The sequence below is a fragment of the Xenopus tropicalis genome, chromosome 2, assembly GCF_000004195.4.
Source record: "Xenopus tropicalis strain Nigerian chromosome 2, UCB_Xtro_10.0, whole genome shotgun sequence".
Taxonomy (NCBI): domain Eukaryota; kingdom Metazoa; phylum Chordata; class Amphibia; order Anura; family Pipidae; genus Xenopus; species Xenopus tropicalis.
Genome location: NC_030678.2, coordinates 73731276 through 73752304, shown reverse-complemented (window position 1 = coordinate 73752304; position 21029 = coordinate 73731276). Strand labels below are relative to the sequence as shown.

Below are 21029 nucleotides of genomic sequence, written 5' to 3'. Positions count from 1 at the left end.
GACAAAACTCCCTGTTCGCGGGCGACTAATCTCCCCGAGTTGCCTACCCCCGCCATCCCGGCGGCGAACATGTAAGTCGCCGGCGGGATGGCACACGCGGCGGGGCGATTTCAGGAAATCGCCGAAAAAGACGCGATTTGCGCGAAATCGCGCCGCCGCATCTGCCATCCCGCCGGCGACTTACATGTTCGCCGGTGGGATGGCGAGGGTAGGCAACTCGGGGAGATTAGTCGCCCGCGAACAGGGAGTTTTGTCGCGGCCGACTAATCTCCCCCGTGTGCCAGAGCCCTAAGGGCTACAGTTGCCTGAAGGAGGAGGGTTTTTAGAACCCACTTCTTTGATTTCAAAGGCATCAGATATACATAAAATTACAGATTACAGATTACAGCTGCCTGGTCTTCAGATATTATGTATTGCATCTTATTTTATTCATTTTTGTTTGTCCCTATTACATATACAGCTAAAAATTAAGAAGAAGTTCATGATAACTATTAAAGGGCTGTTATACTTTAATTTGTGTTTCTTTTTTTAAATTGAAATATTAAAGGCTGAAGTCCTAGAATGGACAATCATCCAAGCCACTTCTAAATAGGATTGTCAGCCATATTTGGGCTCATCAGGTCCACTCTCTGACTGATCATTCCAGTGGGTACTAAACAATTTATAGTGAATTTTTAATTGGTTGCTCTGGGTTACTGTAAAGGAACAAATGTTTCCCTGAAGAGCCCAGTAAAAGAAACCATAGCAGGAATTGAAGGTTTCTGTGCATGCTTGTAATGACCAATAGCAATTATAATTTTATAGTTTTTTTTTTGCTATTTTGTAGCTAATACCTGGAGCAAATATAGGGCTTTTCTGAAAAATAAATAATTCTAAGCCCCTTTACCCTCTTTCAAAGAAAACTGGTTCTTTTGTATTTGAAACTGAAATAAGATAGATGTCTGGCTTTTCTGTGCAATGCCCAGAGCAAGTCAAGGCAGAGGCCAACCCAGTGAGCTTATCATCTCCTCACAAAAGAGCATTTAGATAATTTATTATTTAGTTACTCACCTTATTTTTCCAGTCATTAATTGTATGAGAATTTTCTAGCAACCTGCGGATATAAGTCACCTATTTACTTTGTACTGCAAACAGCCTTATCTATGGAGTATGGGCTGGGCCTTAGATGCTGATATAAAACTTGACATTTTAGTTGGTACTCGGCAGACACTGATGGTCAGAGCTGCTGTCCGTGCAAAGGATGAGACAAATACTTTTACTCTTGCTATTCGCGACCCTTGTTTATGGGTTAATAAGGTAATAATATATTACTTGTGTATCTTTCACCTGCATTTGAAAACAAAATTGAAGTCACTGTATTTGGAGGCTGATAAAGATATTTTTAAACCATGTGACAATTACAGATTGCAGATGCAGACTCTTAGGAACCCTTGGAACTAATACAAAAGTTCCTTAAGCTTCACTAAATTAAGATTATCAACCTGGCCAGTAACAATAATACTTGATACGAATTTTATTAATATGTAAGGAGAGTAACAGAGATTGAGAGGCCAGTACTTTTTGTAGAAAGTGTGAAATCAAAGTTAAAGATTGGGATCAATTTTTTACATAGATTCTGAAGAAGTCCGGTAACACTTGGGGGCAGATTTATCAAAATGGGGTTTTTGGAAGTCAGTTTATCAAAGGGTGAGTTCTAACTTTCACCCCATTGAAAAATATGCTTCTAAAAACCCCATAGGAATGAACAGAACGTGAGTGAGTTTCTATGTATCAAGCTTTAAATTCACATTTTGATAAATCTGCCCCTTGGTCTCTTAAAGTGTTGCAGAAGACTCTTGTTAATTCTTGTTGTCGGTATACAAAGGAGCTTGCCACTTGGCAATCCTTGAGGTTACTACAATACTAAGGTTCAGATGACTCCTGGTAATCCTGGGGGGCATTTTTACATTAGAGATGTTTAATTAATGCCTGCTAATCCTCAGTATTATTATGATACAGTGGTTCAGCTGATTTATTATAATGCTAGGAAATAGTAGGAAATTGTGGGATTGCTTCAGTTCAGAAATTCTGCAAAATTCCTGCAATCCTTAGGGCTACTAGAAAGGTTCTATAGACTGTAAATTTTGCTATATTGCTATCATTGGTTTAAGAGCATGGATATGGTATTTGCTAAACATATGTGTTCATTTTAGTGTGGTCTGTGGTATCAGATTCTGGCACCACATGTAAATGAAGGAGTTTCTTTGTGAAATAAACAAACAAAAGTGAAGATATTATAGTAGAAGAATGCAAGACACGTGGCTGGTTTTGGTGGTTGTGGGGCCAATTAGCCTTTAAAAAAAGATTGTTGTTGATTTGCCCAGGACATTGACTTCTATTGACTTGTACATGACCTCAACAGCTAATAGATGGTGTATTTTTACATTTGCTTTTTTTGTGGTTTTGGTGCATAATAAATGATGAAAAGTTCAAGTTTTTTACTTGAACAAAATGGTGCTTTAGCACAAATACTAGTAAATGGCCCCCCATAGTATTTTTATCCAGGGCTGGGGTTCTTGCACATGTGACCGTAGAACAGTGCAATGCAGTTCCACTTTGCCATGAAAATATAGGAGAAAGGCTCCAGTCCAGATAAGTTAACTAAACAGAACTATCTAAATACAAGATTTGATCCTGTGTGCTCTTCCCCCACCCCTGCAAAGGGCTTTGGAGCAGTTGTAGGGCAGGCCTAGGCTAAATGCCAATTAAGGGGAGAACTGGAACAGGAACAGAAATGGGGAGTATGGACATTTGCTTATTTGTTTTCCTAGATATTCTTGAAAATATGGCTAAATGCCTGATACATTGATATTTTTCTATATCTGGACTAATTTCATGAGCTAATGGGTCCTGGCCAAAAGACTTTAAAATTAACTTTAAAATGGGACTTTAAAATGAAAAGGTTTGGCAACCACTAACTAAAGATAAATGATGGCTAGGCATATGTGTAAAGTTGATTTACCAACTTAATGTTAACAAACAAATAACCTGTTTGGTTAAACTGGTTTGAGTCCACTCATTTTCATATAACTAGAGAGAAAGGTATTCCTGAACTGGTGAGTCCAGTGTAAGTATCCCCAAGCTAAGCTGCAGATGCTGAATTGCCCTTAGAATCTGTAACTTTTTGCTGCTACCTTGGCTCAGTGTCAGAATCTCCTTGGCAGCATAACTATAGGAAAATATTATATATAGTATGATGGGAGTTATATAACATGATAACATGTGCTTGTGTATATTTGAAGTCTGTGACTCACCGCCTCTGGTCATTAAGAAGTCCCTATTTATTAGCTGCTGTTGTAGGATTTGGTAGTTTTAGTTCAGCAACAGAATGTCAAGTCTCATGCTACAGGTTCTAAAATAACGTCAAAGCAAATTTTTGACCAACCATATCAGGGCAGCCATATGGCAGCATGACAGTAGAAAGCTAGGATTTTCAAAAGAATCATGTTTTTTTATGGCACAGGGTTCCCCTGAAGAGACAGAAGTCCATTCGAAAAAAACTGAAGGAGAAAGGGAAGCTTTCCCACGTATGGACTCAGCAGGGAATAGACATGATTCAGTACACCGATTCCTGCAGCAATAACCAGGCCCCCAGTGAGCCCCTGATTAACTACATGGATGTAAGTGTGTGCTGAAAGCCAAGCGGATGTGCAAGACACTGGCTGAATTGTATAAATACCTGGGTATATTGTGAAATACAACAAACACACACATTGATGCCATATGGTTTTGGAGAAGGGTAAACACTGACAAGCTGATGAGAAACAGCATCAATACCTTTCCCTAATGTTGTATTGTTACATTTTATATAATTACAAACAAAACAATTTTATATTGCAGTAGTCCCAGAAGAAATTTTCAAAGACTGATATACCCAAAAAGCAATACATTTATATGTATATACACATAAACACATCTCTCTTTTCTCCATTATGTGCTCCATAAATATTTTTTTGCCTTAACTTGACAAAAACTGTTAAATTATCGCTGTTTTCTAGGTGGAATACTTTGGCGAGATCTCTATTGGCACTCCTCCTCAGAACTTCACTGTGATTTTTGACACTGGCTCTTCAAATTTGTGGGTTCCATCTGTGTACTGCATAAGCCCAGCCTGTGGTAAGAGAGAAATATATTAGGGCTCATTTACATCTGCAAGTGCCTTCCTTGCAATTCTCCTGCAGTCAGCTGCATGTAAAACCACTTTCATTTAAGGTCCTTGTGTCAAAGTACCTTGAAAACATGTTAGCTTCAGGGTTTCCTTAATGCCCAGTGTCAAAAGGCAAAGCACACTTGCGCCTGAAGAATCAGACACAGATGTCAGGCATGCAGTGAACACCAGAAATGATGCCAGGTGGACTTCCATGCAATTGTTTTTGATTTGTAACAAAATGTGTATAAAAATGTGGTAATTTTAGCTAATCTGAAGTGAGTGCATCACCCACTTGTGATTGCAATGATGCTGGAATTCTGGGAAAAACACTGCATAAGTGCTCGGTCTAAGGACAAAGACACACGGAGCTACTTAGTAGCAGCTTCTAAACGCCAGAAAATAACTTTCCATAGACCAGGGGTAGGGAACCTATGGCTCAGGAGCCAGATGTGGCTATTTGATGGCTGCGTCTGGCTCGCTGCCAAATCTTTAATAAAAAAATATATAGCGGGGGGGTGTGGCCAGCGCTCGGTGGATAGAAGACGTATTCTAAGCCTTAGAACACGTCTTCTATCTGCCGAGCGCAGGCCACGCCCTCATAGTAACATAGTAAGTTAAGTTGAAAAAAGACGTACGTCCATCACGTTCAACCATAATGCCCATATATAACCTGCCTGTCTTAGAACACGTCTTCTATCCACCGAGCACAGGCCACTCCCCATAGTAACATAGTAAGTTAGGTTGAAAAAAGACATACGTCCATCACTTTCAACCATAATGCCTATGTATAACCTGCCTGTCTTAGAACACGTCTTCTATCCACCGAGCACAGGCCACTCCCCCATAGTTACATAGTAAGTTAGGTTGAAAAAAGACGTACGTCCATCACGTTCAACCATAATGCCTATATATAACCTGCCTGCCTTAGAACACGTCTTCTATCCGCCGAGCGCAGGTCACGCCCTCCTCCGCATCGCATTCGCCATCCTTGGTACCCGCCCTACCTTTCCCCGCAGCATTCGCGGCCAATCATATTGTATGGCTCTCACGGAATTACATTTTAAAATATGTGGTGTTTATGGCTCTCTCAGCCAAAAAGGTTCCCAACCCCTGCCATAGACAATATAGAGAATTGACTCTACTAAAACACAGTTAGAGAAAATTATCAGTAAGTCATCAGTGTTGTCTACTTTAGTAGCTGTGACAAGTAGCTGCTTGTCATGGCTATAAAAACAGACAGTGATAATTATTTACTGATAACCCACACTGTAGCATTGACTAGCTGCTAGAAGCACCCATTTGCCAGTGCTTAGTCTAACATACATTCTGGAGATAAGCAGCTTTCTATTTTCATATTATTTTGTCCTCAGGATTGCTTCTGCCAGTACTGACGTTATCATTTAAAGGGTCACTAATAACTAAATGTTAATTAGGCACTGTTATGAAAATGGAAAGAGCTGAATGCATTTTTTGACTTTGCTTTACTAAGAAGGGGTTTATTTGATAAGATAGCAGTTTTAGCTGAGCCTGAATGGTTGATTGCATGAAATCCATGACATTCCAGTTATAATTTTCCAAACAGCAGCCAATAACTAAACATCCCGGCACCAGTGCGAGTGTCCAGCAGGCCCCAAAGGGTGCAGGCCTGGCTGCGATTGCACCCTCCGCACCCCCGGTAGTTTTGCCACTGACAGCCTACTACACGCCTTTAGGCAGAAGGTTTAAAATGGGGATTATTATTTTCAGATTGTACTAGAAGGGACTGTTCGCATTGTTAGCCCCTGCAATAGTCTAATACATGTCCTTCAAAATTTGGCTAGGTTGGAATTACTCAGAACCCTTAAGTTATTTATGAGATCTTTAATGGATTCAGGCAAGGGAAAATGCACTGCAGAGTTAAAACAGGAGACAAAATGATTTCACTAAAAAAAGTACTAAACATAGTATAAGACTAATATACAGTGGCTTGCAAAAGTATTCGGCCCCCTTGAACTTTTCCACATTTTGTCACATTACAGCCACAAACATGAATCAATTTTATTGGAATTCCACGTGAAAGACCAATACAAAGTGGTGTACACGTGAGAAGTGGAACGAAAATCATACATGATTCCAAACATTTTTTACAAATAAATAACTGCAAAGTGGGGTGTGCGTAATTATTCAGCCCCCTGAGTCAATACTTTGTAGAACCACCTTTTGCTGCAATTACAGCTGCCAGTCTTTTAGGGTATGTCTCTACCAGCTTTGCACATCTAGAGACTGAAATCCTTGCCCATTCTTCTTTGCAAAACAGCTCCAGCTCAGTCAGATTAGATGGACAGCGTTTGTGAACAGCAGTTTTCAGATCTTGCCACAGATTCTCCATTGGATTTAGATCTGGACTTTGACTGGGCCATTCTAACACATGGATATGTTTTGTTTTAAACCATTCCATTGTTGCCCTGGCTTTATATTTAGGGTCGTTGTCCTGCTGGAAGGTGAACCTCCACCCCAGTCTCAAGTCTTTTGCAGACTCCAAGAGGTTTTCTTCCAAGATTGCCCTGTATTTGGCTCCATCCATCTTCCCATCAACTCTGACCAGCTTCCCTGTCCCTGCTGAAGAGAAGCACCCCCAGAGCATGATGCTGCCACCACCATATTTGACAGTGGGGATGGTGTGTTCAGAGTGATGTGCAGTGTTAGTTTTCCGCCACACATAGCATTTTGCATTTTGGCCAAAAAGTTCCATTTTGGTCTCATCTGACCAGAGCACCTTCTTCCACATGTTTGCTGTGTCCCCCACATGGCTTGTGGCAAACTGCAAACGGGTCTTCTTATGGTTTTCTGTTAACAATGGCTTTCTTCTTGCCACTCTTCCATAAAGGCCAACTTTGTGCAGTGCACGACTAATAGTTGTCCTATGGACAGATTCCCCCACCTGAGCTGTAGATCTCTGCAGCTCGTCCAGAGTCACCATGGGCCTCTTGGCTGCATTTCTGATCAGCGCTCTCCTTGTTCGGCCTGTGAGTTTAGGTGGACGGCCGTGTTTTGGTAGGTTTACAGTTGCGCCATACGCCTTCCATTTCTGAATGATCGCTTGAACAGTGCTCCGTGGGATGTTCAAGGCTTTGGAAATCTTTTTGTAGCCTAAGCCTGCTTTAAATTTCTTAATAACTTTATCCCTGACCTGTCTGGTGTGTTCTTTGGACTTCATGGTGTTGTTGCTCCCAATATTCTCTTAGACAACCTCTGAGGCCGTCACAGAGCAGCTGTATTTGTACTGACATTAGATTACACACAGGTGCACTCTGTTTAGTCATTAGCACTCATCAGGCAATGTCTATGGGCAACTGACTGCACTCAGACCAAAGTATTGACTCAGGGGGCTGAATAATTACGCACACCCCACTTTGCAGTTATTTATTTGTAAAAAATGTTTGGAATCATGTATGATTTTCCTTCCACTTCTCACGTGTACACCACTTTGTATTGGTCTTTCACGTGGAATTCCAATAAAATTGATTAATGTTTGTGGCTGTAATGTGACAAAATGTGGAAAAGTTCAAGGGGGCCGAATACTTTTGCAAGCCACTGTAAATACAATGTACAGAATCTAACGAATATTTTTTTCCACTTAACAAAATAAAAAAAATCTTTAGATCATTATAAATAACTTTATATTCTTATTTTTCTGCAGCTCAGCACAACAGGTTTCAGCCTCAGTTCTCAAGCACCTATCAATCAAATGGAAATAATTTCTCCCTTCAGTATGGAACTGGTAGTCTCTCAGGCATCATAGGAACTGACTCTGTTTCTGTAAGTACAAATGGAGATTCCTATGTTCATTTCATATAGGGACAGATGCTCTACTACCTTACATTCTTATCTTTCCTAGCAATAACCAATATAGAAAACCTGGTGTCGCTGGAGTTTAAAAATAAGTTTGAGACCAAAAGTTCCTACCAGAATTTAAGGCAGTATAAATGCTTTTGCAATATTAGTTGTTTCAAAAACATATATATATATATCTTAATTAATCACATGATAGTGAGTGTAAGAACTGGCCATACCAGGAATAACTTTAATGCAGTTGGTCAACTTAAATATATTGCAATATAGATAAATTCTGTTTTGTTTAAAGAGGAGGGCAAATCACCCAAGAGGTCTCTTTACAATGTAGCCCACCCTTGGGTGTGGCTAATATGTAAGTAAATGTAACTCCAGCACACTCAGTGACATCCCATGCCTTTCCCAGCCTGACCACAATAATGGTAAAATTGTTTAAACAACAAGATCCCTTTTATTAAGTTGTTACACAAATGGCAGGGATCAGACTATAAATGACAATTTTAGGACAGCAATATATTATAGAACAGTAACACAATTTAAATAACTATTATATAGAGTATGCAGAATAGTTTTCAGGTTCTAGTCCAATCCTGGCATAGCTGGGTCAGTTTCTCTCCAGGCTCCATCCCTGTAGCAGGCTTCCCTTGGGTCATGATCTGTGCAAGTGGCTCTCTGTCCTTCTGGCAGCTCTTTCACCCAAAGCAGGTACAGCAGGCACATAGCAGGCAGATTAAATCCCTGGCCTGGGAAATCCCTGATCCAGGAAACAAGCCCTTCACAAACATTTTGTGCCCTTCCTTCCATACAAATACTAAATAAGGAGAAGCAGGTTTGCTGTGGTGAGTTGCTGTTCATGTTTCTTGCTTTAAATTAGGGGTGTTACAACAAACACCCGCTCCCTTGTATTTTGTCCTACCTATATAACAATTTATATATAGAACAACTCATTATACAGAGGGCTGCTATATCGACTTCTAATTGGTTATGATCTAGTATGCAATGATACTTTCACTTTTAGATTTTGACCTGTGTAGTGGAATACAGCCCTTTTTAAAAACGGTGAGAAACTATTGTATTTGTGGGAGAATGTAGGAACACAAGGGGTATTTATGAATGCAGCTGAAAACAATGTTGCACTAAATTGGATACAAATATTGTGCTTACTGATGCAATACAGCAAATGGTGGTAATTCCAGGGTTCACACAGTGGGTTGTGTCAGTAGGTGCAGACTTGTTCCAAAAGAATCACACGCTAATGTAATTTTAAAGGCGAGCATCAGAAGTGGCAGAATCCCAGCGCTATTAAACTTGAATGAATAAGTTATTTATCGAGATCCAAGACTGACTTACTCAGTTGAGCGTTTATATCCTTGTAAGATTTCAGAAAGGTATAATCATTGAAAATTTGCTCCTGCAGTAGTTAAATTGCAGGAATTTCTGTACAGACAAAGATTCATGCTGTTACTTAGTTTTATTATGCTATGAACTTTATGGATTTCAGAAATGTCATTCCACATATTTAAAACATTCATATATGCAAGTTATCAAACGTCCCACTTAGTAAAACTCTAAGTGACAGTAAACCTATTATATAATTAAGTTAGCTTTAACCATTGGAGCAGTTTTGCTAAGTCAAATACATAAACATGTCTATAGTATGGACAAATGGCTACTAAACCATTAAGAACCCACAATAGGGTGAGACCGCCAGACTGGAATAACAAATGATGTGGGGGAACATAAGTTTTAGCATACATGCAGACTTTAACCTTATGCTTTATGATAAAGTATAAATCATGTTATCATGGATTAGGCCCTTTTCTAACTCTTCCTCTCTCACCAGGTAGAAGGTATCTTGGTGCAGAGCCAGCAATTTGGGGAGAGTGTGTCTGAGCCAGGCAGTACTTTTGTTGATGCTGAATTTGATGGCATACTGGGTCTGGGATATCCTTCTATTGCAGTAGGGGACTGTACACCTGTATTTGATAACATGATGACTCAGAATCTGGTGGAATTGCCAATGTTTTCTGTCTATATGAGCAGGTAAGGGCATCAATAAGATACAGAACACTCTGTTTAATTAAAAGAAATCTTATTATTGATTAACTAAACAGGGCATACAAAGAAACTGAAACTACCCCATGATTAGTCCTTGCTAGGTAGATAACTTTATAATGACCCTGAATTACCATTAGGGCAATGGATGTTTTGTTACCACGCTGAAAAACATTGAATTAAAAAAAATGTAAACCTGCATTGCATTGGTGTCAGCATTAATCCCTGTTGGTAAAACATTTTAATCACACAAATTTTGGAAAATGCAGGATAAGGAAATGTCTGGCACTTAACACTACTGACAGCCATCAATACCAATTTGAAAAGTACGTTTTGTCACCCATATTCAATCTCCTGCAGCATGGGCAACAAATTACCATATTATGGATTATATAACATACTGAAAGTTAATTTGCAGCTCAACTTTCAAAAGCATATTGTGCCTTGGTTTGCTGCATTACGTTTTTCATGTCTCCTAAACCTATATTACACATTCCTAAAATGGCCACTGTTAATTACGTTATTCACATGTTTTTATATTTTCACACAGAAATCCAAATTCCCCAGTAGGAGGGGAGCTGGTGTTTGGGGGGTTTGATGCATCTCGCTTCTCTGGCCAGTTAAATTGGGTGTCTGTTACTAACCAAGGCTACTGGCAAATACAGCTGGATAAGTAAGTACTTTATCATATAGACCATATAGCGTAACAGCGTAGCGTAACAGCGTTATTTTGTAACTTGAAAAGTGTGCTGAAGACAAGAACTTTACAAGACTAAATGTGACCCATTAGTTTTCTTAGGTAGAAGAAGTAGGCTACCTTTATATTCCAAGGTGCCATTATTTCATATAATATCAAGTTTCAGTGGGTTATGTGACACAAAGACCTAATTAAGCTCCATTTACTAATGATGACAACCCTAAGCATTGATTATACAGATGTATGAATATAGCTCTAGTGCATTATACATACAGTAAATATATTTATATATTTTTCTTACAAATTTACGCATATCAGGGGATCTTAATTTGATTGTCTCCATCTTTCTGTAGCATCCAAATAAATGGTGAGGTGGTATTCTGCACTGGTGGATGTCAGGCTATTGTTGACACAGGCACTTCTTTGATCACCGGTCCCTCTTCTGATATTGTTCAGCTTCAAAGCATAATTGGAGCATCTGCTGCAAATGGAGATGTAAGAACAGCACCATCAATTTCTATATAAAATAGATTGCATTGTGATACTTGGTAATTAGCCTGTGATTTCAGCATTGATGTCACAGGGGCTCAGCTATGACTTATACCCCTGTCACACTGCACTGCACAGAGAGTAGTTTGCCCCTCAATGAAGCAATCAGAATCAGAATTGGCAGTAGCCAAATTTGCAGTTGGTAGAATTGTGCTCAGTAACTATAGAGGGGTAAGACCCCAAAGAGGGAAGAGGGGGCCTGTGGTGGTGAGGAGGGTAGCTGGTGACCTGCTTTGGATCACACCGCCAGGTCACATGCGACTCTCTAATTCCCACGCAACACAGGTGACCTGTGAATTCATCAGTGGGGCAGGCCTCTGAAATTATGCCACTGCCTTCAAAAATCATCGCTGACTCTCAGGCTGGGCCATCCTTTCCAATGCATCATGCACCATAGGGAAAGAGTTCAGCTGTTTTGGGGTGAGATATAAATACCAACACAAATATGTTCTAAATAACGTGCTTTATTAGCAAAGCAAACCATTGAAATCTATGGGACTTTTGCTTTAGTAAACACATTTTCCCACAAAAAAAAAATGTTCTCTCTCTTTTGATAGTATGAAGTGGATTGCAGTGTTCTGAATGAAATGCCAACAGTGACTTTTACTATTAATGGAATTGGGTACCAGATGACACCACAACAATATACTCTACAAGTAAGTCCTTTGACACATATAACAAGGTATCAAATTAGATGCTTATTTTTTATTTTTTCTGTTTGTGAATTTTTCGAGTTTACGAGCTCTAAAAACTCAATAATATGGCTTGACTTTGCCTATGACAACTCCCATTGGCTTCTATAGAAACTTGCAAGCTTTTAGATGGCAAATGTTCAGGTTTTTGCACTTAATAAATACCAGACATTTACGTTTTTGAACCATAACTTGAATACAAGTTTTTTTTTTTAAGCGCAAAAACACTAGAATTGAGAAAAATCAAATGTGACCATTGCAAAATCACCCCCTGTATGCATTTTGAGGCATATCAATTAAAAGGCTTATTTTGCTTTGTAGTGATGAGTGGGTTAAAAATAAAAATTGCTGGAGTTCTTGCATATACAGTAGCTTCAGTAGAAAATAAGTCTTCCAGCTTGAGCTGACACTACACAAACACCATTTATGACCCACAAGTACAAAATGCCCATAGTTGCACAGAAAGCTGCTCCTTGCACTTCTGCATAGAAATGCCTGTTTGTTCCAAAAACTGTGCTCAACTGTGCTTTGAAAGTCATGGAAGCTGCATGGATCTCATTTTGTCCTGCGTATTATTAATGCACAAACTTGCTCCTGAAGAAATGGCATTATTCAGACATTACAGTGCAATTGCACCACATAGGATGCTGATTAAAAATCTGGCTCAGTGCAGAGAGAGACCATCTAGCACCCTCTGCTGCCCAGCAACTTGCACATCCATATGCCCATTCATTTCTCAATCAGTATTGTGTTTCTGGGGCAAGTAGCAGGTCTCTCTGGCAATACAAGAATAGTAATTGCTGCCTTTTTTACACTTTGTATGCTGTGTTCTTCAAAGTAAATGACACATATAGGCACTAAGTTAGCCCCGGTGCAGTTACCCATAGCAACCAATTAGCTAGTAGAATTTTCTACTGCAATTTTATTTTGCTCCACTTTTGCAAATTCCCCCCTGGTGAAATAAATGTATTAACCATTGGTCTTTCAGCCAATATATACAGTAAGATCAGCGCAGTATGGCGCATACGTGGTGGGTGATCAGCTTGAAATGGGCAGATCCTTACATTTATGGTCTGCGTTATTTTGTTATTCCATTCTGTATAGTCTGAAAAGGTGCTAAACAAAAAAGTTATGTGGCAAGCTGGTAGTATTAAGATGATTCAGTGGGTTGGTTTTTTTCAAGGGCATTAGGTTGAATGATTGGCTTTGGAGTAAATGTACTGGTTTCAATTCATTTTTGTTTGCCTTCTCATACTCGCTTTAACCATTAGCCATTTGGTTTATGGAGTAAATGGGGAATTATTATTAGGAATTGATGACAAATCCTCTTTATATGTTAACACTATACTGATTTTTGTGTTTTCTCTCCTTTAAAACATTTTCATAACTTACCAGGCTGTTTCTCACCTCTGCTCCCTTTTAATCAAATTTTCCTTTGCCAAAAATGAATGAAGTACTTGCCTTTCTTTGCTCAACATAGAATGACTCTAATCTCTGTTGATAGTCACTCCCTGTGCTAACAATGCACCATACTCACACCTTTTTCCAATACCAAACACTGTACTCTTTAATAAGGGGCTAATGTTTGCTGGTCTTTAGAAACCATGTAATGCCTCACCAATACCCATGTTTGACTTGAACATAGTAATTATCATTAAGAGTAGGTGGATGTTCACAAAAGTGGACAAAAAGGCAGAGTAAGGAAAATTATTGTTGAAAATGTATTATAAAATGTATGCCATTCATTATGCCATTCATTAAACACAGCAATTTAATAACATATGGTTTTCTGTATAATTTGGTGTTCTATTAATAAAGGCCTTAATGTAGTTATGCCCCTAGCTGTCCTACCTAGAAAGGTGGGGTTATTTTAAATCAGTTGAAATGGTTTTAATTCACATTTTTTACATAAAAATAAACAACTACATGGGGAAATTCACCAAAATGCCTTTAAGACAAATTTTATGTGAAATTGGAATGAACTGTTGATTTATGACAGAAAATAATAAAACAAGATATTAAAATATTTTCACCAACTTGAGAAAAAGTGAAAAAGTTTCACCTTTTTAACTCCATCTGAATTTGATGTTATTAACACCAGAATAATGTCATTAATAACTCCAAAAAATATACACTAAATTAAAATTGTTGTTTCTCTGAAATAATTTGGTACTTCAAAAGTACTTCTCCAGCTTGACGCAGCAAAAACAAAACAGAAGGGAAAAAAGCTTGTTTAAAAAGTTTAATGCTAAAGTCTAACCAATTTGTTTGCTGTACTACAGCATCAGGCCCATAAATGGATAAAGGCTTTTGTGAATTTGACATTCTTTTAACTTCATTCTTTAATATTTTATACTTCAGTTAACGTTTACTTACTGCTACGATTTACTAGAGTGGGACGTGGGAGGTGCCTATAGAAAATAACATTTTCAGTTAGCAAGTGCTGCCTGTATCATTTCAGTTAGACACTAGTGTGTGAAGAATATGCCCTCAGACAATTCTGCATGAATCTATGCCATGGAATTTTCCCCTTCTTGAGAACATGTATATAAAATGAATGGTTTATGAATCTTTACACAAACAATCAGAACCACAACACAGTCCAGACACAGAAGCCCTGTCCTCATGGATGTTACAGATTATGGTACAATTTTAGTCTAATTGTTTGGTGGTCAGTGTATGGGAGTGTCACTTTACAAGTGCATCAGTCTAATAGTGCTGTGTATATGTGCCACATGGAAGCCACTTTTAGTTCTAACGTATACAAGGTAAACTTAAAAAAGCTGATTGTTTAAGTCAAGCTTATTAGAACAGGTGGCTGTTATCTACACAGACTATTCTGGGTTACATTGCATGTGAAAGTGGATTAGAATAATGTGATAATCGGTATTTGGTTATTAGGCGAGATCATACCTGCACATTTATCACTTTTCAGATAAGTTATATTTAGTAATGCCGTGTCATGTTCCGAATTCTAGTAAGTGTAGAAGGAAGAAGGAAAGGTGAAATCATGGGGGTGGTGCCAAATGTTAGGCACCCCCAGTGATCACTTATGTGATATGCCAGGTCAGTGCTTCTGGTCACTGAAAACTGCACCAACCCGAGGTACTTCTATAGAAGCAATGTGCAATCTTCTGTGCTTCCTTTTCTTGTTTTCTGGGCTGGTACATAAGTAAAATGCTGAACTTAATAAATAAAAAAAATTAATAAAATAAAATAAAAAAGACAGCCTTTTCACTCTTCTATAATCGCACCTTTCCAGGGAATAAAAATGCAGGAGAAGTTGATCACTTCAGTGGTGCTCCTACAGAAATACCTCTGGGCGCAGGGGTGTTCCTGATCTTTTGGCCACCCCAAGGCAGCCTTTTGGATGCCACCCCATCCAAAACTGCACTCTCTGCACTGAAAGAGCTAAAATTCCGATTCACAATTTCGGCTCTTGAAGTTACCAGGAGTAGCTTTTTGCTGCTGCCATGTGGCAGGTGGCAGCGCCCCTGAGGTTACCAGGGTTGGCAAAAACCTCCTAATTTTGGCTCTTCTAGTGCAGAGAGCACTATTGCATTCTCAGCACTAACTATAAGGCCCCCCTCGCCCCCTTCTGTCACAAAAAACAGAGTGGGCAGCACTAGGGCAGAAATGCCCCTGTGAGGCAAGTTTATTAACTGGCTTCATGGCAGCAGCGCCCCTGACAGGCTGGTGCAGTTTTCAGTGACCAGGAACACCTAACATTTGGCACCCTCCAGTGATTTCACCTTTCCTTCTCTCTAAATGCCTATTTAATAGTACAGGTATGGGATTCATTGTCTGAAACCCATAATCTGTGAATGATGATATCTGTAAAGTGCTGCAGAATATGTCAGCACAATATGAAATAAAGGATAATAATAATAAAAAGAAGATAAAGCGAACAAGTAATCAAGAAAACCAGAAAAGCACAAGCACTAAAGGAGAGAATATGCATTACCTGAAATAATTAGGATTGCAGCGCCCTCTTGTGGTATACAACAGTTTTACTAGTGAAAGATTTCCAAAACAAAATTGAATATTCAAAAGATTATAGTGATATTGACACTCTCACATGAAAGTTTCAATTTATGTAGAAGAAGGACCCGTAGTCTTGGGGCTGGTAACAAAATCACTGTATTAATCTGAAAATACAACTTTGACTCTTCACTGCATTCGCTGCTATCGCTTTAACAGAGTACCATTAAAAGGCTTGGGTGTGGAAATGCTGCAACCAAATTGAAATTTAGCCTGCCTTCTGTCAGAATATAAAAATATGAAAGGATCAAAATATGCACTAGTTTACTCCACCCTTCCCTAAAATGGAATAACAAAATTCCCCCAGTTTAACTGCATCTTTAAGTTAATTTGAATTAATTCATTTGAAATTGTATTAAAGGACATGTCAACCCCCCAAGCAAAAATTTTAGCAGAGAATAGCCTCAACAGCAGTTGAGATGAATCTCTTCTCTACACAGCAGACGATTGAACTCTTTAACCACGCCCACAGTCAATCCTCCAATGAGCCGATCGCATAGGCAGTTGCTATACTAACTCTGCCTTTGTAAACCTCTCTTGGAACATGTTCTTCTGACTTTCCCCACTGAATCTGATCTGCAGGTATTTTTCACTTTAAGTGAGTCTTGCAAGCTTAAACAGTGTTTGCTGAAATACTTAAGCAATGTACACTTCATTCCTGTTTAATTTTATTGTTGTTTAATGCCCTAACAGTTTCATTTTAAGGAAAAAGCTGTCTGTACAGCTTTGTTTAAAAAAGAAGCTTGAAAAAATCCTTGAAGAGGTCAGGCAGGAGGGCAAGGCACGCATGCGCATTTGTAACATACACGCGCGCTCTCGATGATGTCACCCGGCAAAATGGTTGCCGGGTGACACGCAAAACGGAGCAGAAAAGAATGCGGTGGTGCAGGCTGTAGGAGGAGATTGAGGGAGCGGCACTTATGCGGTTGAGGTGGGGGTAAGGCACCCTATCCATTAGAAGTGAAATTAAAATTAGGGTTGACATCTCCTTTAATGTTAGCAAAATGTTGTTAATAATGCCTAAATACTTACAGCAACTTCATATTTTTTTTAATTTTTAGTTTATTTCATTTTTATAAAGCAACCCTTTACTCATTTTAACTCCACAAAACTGCATCCAGGCACCATTTTTATGAATGTAAAGTAACATTTAAGAATCACTCTAACCTATAAGTTTAAAGTTGATGAGGTGCAAATTGAGGGATAGGTAGGGAGTGTTTGCTGTATTGCTGAGGATCTTGGATCCACATTATGGATCTAACCTTAGACATATAATTAACTCTGCAGGAGCATTAGTTTGCAGTAGCTGATTGGGCTAACCATCATTAATTTTATAGCTTAAGTGTGTATTGGGATTTTATGAATGATTTGAAAGCAAGCAGATCTGCTCTCTCAGCCTGCAGAGCCTGCAGAAAAAATGCAGACTGAAAACTGTGAAGTCAACGCTCTGTGTGTCCGTGGTCTTAGGGGCCCATTCACTTACTCACGAACCGGCCGAATGCATCCGATTGCGTTTTTTTCGTAATGATCGGTATTTGGCGATTTTTTCGGAAAATTATCGCGACTTTTTCGTTGCCATCCGAATGTTGCGTAAAATCTGGCGATTTTTTCGTAGCGTTAAAACTTGCGCGAAAAGTTGCGCCTTTTTCGTAGCCATTCCGAAAGTTGCGCAAAATGTTGCGATTTTTTCATAGCGTTGGATTCATTCAAGCTTCAGTATGGTGACTTTTCTTGGGCCAGGTTGGAGCTGCAGGGTGCCATTGAGTCCTATGGGAGGCTTCCAAAATCATACTAAGTCTGAAAGTTTCGGCCACCGCTTACGAGCGCTCAATACGAAAAAGTCGCGACAAGATACGAGCGAATCGTAATGGCTACGAAAAACTCGCGTTTTTTTGCGAAAATCGTATTGGTAATGAAAAAGTCGCGACAATTTCCGAAAAGTTGTAAAGGCGCCGAAAAAAATCGCAAAAAATACGAAAAAGACGCAAAATGTTCGTTTTCCAATCGGAATTTTTCCAATTCGGATTCAAATTCGTGTCTTAGTAAATCAGCCCCTTAGAGTTATGGTATATTTATTTTTAATGATGCATGTAATAAATTTCTATGTACGTGAAAGCTTTTAGATGCTGAAATCAATGGGAGCTGGCCTAGGCTAAGTTAAGCCATATCTTAAAATTAAGATATTCAATTTTTTTTTTAGTTTTTTTGAATTTGTTAACTTAAACAAATTCAAGATATTCAAGTTTTTTTAGTATGAGTTTATTTGTATTAGAAAAACATTCTTGAATTCAAAAACTTGCAAATTGATAAATAAGTCCATTAAACTGTGGCTATTAGTTTCTCCAGTCGGACATTGGTCTTGTTTGTCTTGCTCTTAAGGTGGCCTATAAAAGCTGCAGACAGTCAGTAGCTTATTCCCAAACAAGTGGATCTTTAAGGGGGGTATTTACTAACACACAGATTTTTTTAGTGCTATAAGACACAGAAAAAAAGTTTTTTGAGATGTGACTATGTGACAAAATGGCTAAAAATCTAATTTGGACAGCTAAAACTTATATAGGCATTATGGTTGAACGTGATGGACGTATGTCTTTTTTCAACCTAACTTACTGGGGCTGATTTACTAAGACACGAATTCGAATCCGAATTGGAAAAATTCCGAATGGAAAACTAACATGTTGCGACTTTTTCGTATTTTTTGCGACTTTTTCGTTACCAATACGATTTTCGCGAAAAAACGCAAGTTTTTCGTAGCCATTACGATTCGTTCGTATCTTGTCGCGACTTTTTAGTATTGAGCGCTTGTAAGCGGCGGGCGAAACTTTCAGACTAAAGCTGGCCATACACGTGGCGATCCGACGATGTTTCGTACGACCATCGGTCGCACGAAACATCGTCAGATCCGCCACACACCATTCAGGGCTGAATCGGCAGGTAAGGAGGTAGAAACAATAGGATTTCTACCTCCTTCTGCCGATTCAGCTCTGAAGGGAGAATTTTGGTCAGGCGCCTTCTATGGCGCCCGATCAAAATTTTCTAACCTGGCCGATCGACGAGCCGACCAATTTCAGCAGCTTCCTGCGACATCGGTCGGCTCGCTGACATACCATACACGCACCGATTATCATACGAAACGAGGTTTCGTACAATAATATCGGTGCGTGTATGGCCACCTTTAGCATGATTTTGGAAGCCTCCCATAGGACTCAATGGCACCCTGCAGCTCCAACCTGGCCCAAGAAAAGTCACCATACTGAAGCTTGAATGAATCCGAACGCAACATTTTGCGCAATTTTCGGAATGGCTACGAAAAAGGCGCAACTTTTCACGCAAGTTTTAACGCTACGAAAAAATCGCCAGATTTTACGCAACATTCGGATGGCAACGAAAAAGTCGCGATAATTTTCCGAAAAAAACGCCAAATACCGATCATTACGAAAAAAACGCAATCGGGCACATTCGGCCGGTTCGTGAGTAAGTAAATGGGCCCCACTATGTTACTATGTAAAACTTGCCAAGTTTATATACAAGTCAATGGCAGATGTGCTTTCGCCAATGGATCCTTCTTTTGCTTTTCAACTTTAGAGGTTTTGGAATCTTGATGCTGTTTTTTTGTGTGACAATTCAAAAAAGTAGAGGTTTCAGTGCACCAATTTCAAAAATTTGTGTTTTCACAACCTTTCTGTTGCATTTTCCCACGTGGACTTTTTCAGTTCAGACTTTTAAGCAAATGTCAGACAATCGTGAAAATAAATTTATTCAATTTTTTAAAAATAAAAAAATGAGAAATGTTAAAGTTTTATTAAATGTGCCCGTAAGTGTATGAGCAGCTTTATTTTACTGTACACTTGGGAATCATCCCCAGAAGACAAATTAAATTAAGCTTCAATGTTCTGCTTTTGTTTCTAGGATGGTGGTGGCATCTGCAGCAGCGGCTTCCAAGGTCTCGATATTTCTCCCCCTGCTGGACCTCTCTGGATCCTAGGAGATGTTTTTATCGGCCAATATTACTCTGTATTTGATAGGGGTAATAACAGAGTGGGACTTGCCCCAGTAGTACCTTATCCACCACTTAAGAATGGTGTGTGATTATCTCAATTAAGCTTTTAGCATGTTTTAAAAGCCAAAGCTAATTTGAGTTCTGGCTTATCTAATTTATCTCTGTAACAGTGGCGTAACAATAGAGGAAGCAGACCCCATGGGGGTGGGGGGCGGGGGCAGGAGACATGATGAGGCCCGGGCCACGGGGTCTGCTTCCTCCATTTTACATGTAAATCCCTGTTCCATGCCAGCTCCAAGGTAGGTAGGTGGGGGGGCACGTCAGGGCAGGGGGCGCTGGGCCCTTTTAAAGATTTGTTTGCAGGGAGGTCCAGTGTACGCCACTGCTATGTAATACACCCTAGCTTTGCACTTACCTCTGTTACCTCTGTTTTCCTTCTAACAGATATATTACATAAGGTACTATTTTACACATTTGCTGTGAGTCTTGGGAGGTGCAAGTAACACTTCTACCTCCGTACTCATGAAAAAAGCCTTTCAAATTACATGAAATGAGGTTATGCAAATTTACTAATGTCTAGTTGTTAGAACTTGCAGTTTAATATAATCGTATTCTAGATTAGTCTAGGTTAGTCTTTGAATTATTTTTATTTTTGAAAAATGACAAATAAAAAAAAACTTCCTGAAAAATTATTTGACTATTGTTTTCAAACCATAAAATATGATTTTGGGCATAAGTCTATAGGAAGGTTATTAATGGAGCTGGAGATGTGCAACTAATCTTGTTAAAGGAATGGAACAATTTACATGTTAACTATTCAATGGCCAAGACCAAACAGCATTTGGCAGGAAGACAATTTTAACATGAAACCAAAGAAACAAAATCTGCATGCATGTGCAGTGTATTGGCTGCCCAAGTAAACATGTTGGCACAATTAAGCAATAGATGAAACACAATATCATGAAAATAACACTG

At 39.1% G+C, this 21029-nt stretch overlaps 1 protein-coding gene across 2 annotated transcripts; it reads left to right on the top strand.

Annotated features, from left to right (window-relative positions):
• The first annotated feature begins 1188 nt into the window (after positions 1 to 1188).
• On the top strand, positions 1189 to 20743 carry ctse (cathepsin E). Of its 2 annotated transcripts, NM_001126997.1 has the most exons (10): positions 1210 to 1296; positions 3503 to 3659; positions 4038 to 4155; positions 7869 to 7987; positions 9864 to 10063; positions 10626 to 10748; positions 11126 to 11267; positions 11879 to 11977; positions 19964 to 20214; positions 20304 to 20743. In NM_001126997.1, the coding sequence occupies exons 1-9, from the start codon at positions 1241 to 1243 to the stop codon at positions 20141 to 20143; spliced, it is 1194 nt and encodes a 397-aa protein (NP_001120469.1). In that variant the 5' UTR covers positions 1210 to 1240; the 3' UTR covers positions 20144 to 20214; positions 20304 to 20743. The 2 variants fall into 2 exon arrangements, with proteins under 2 accessions (XP_012811737.1, NP_001120469.1); XM_012956283.2 differs by having other exon boundaries at positions 1189 to 1296; positions 19964 to 20743.
• Positions 20744 to 21029: the final 286 nt, after the last annotated feature.

Coding starts and splice junctions, on each gene's coding strand:
- ctse (XM_012956283.2), top strand. CDS start 1,241: ATGAGACAAATACTTTTACTCTTGCTATTCGCGACCCTTGTTTATGGG. Junction 10,749..11,125: donor TGGCAAATACAGCTGGATAA/GTAAGTACTTTA, acceptor ATCTTTCTGTAG/CATCCAAATAAATGGTGAGG. Junction 11,978..19,963: donor CACAACAATATACTCTACAA/GTAAGTCCTTTG, acceptor TTTTGTTTCTAG/GATGGTGGTGGCATCTGCAG.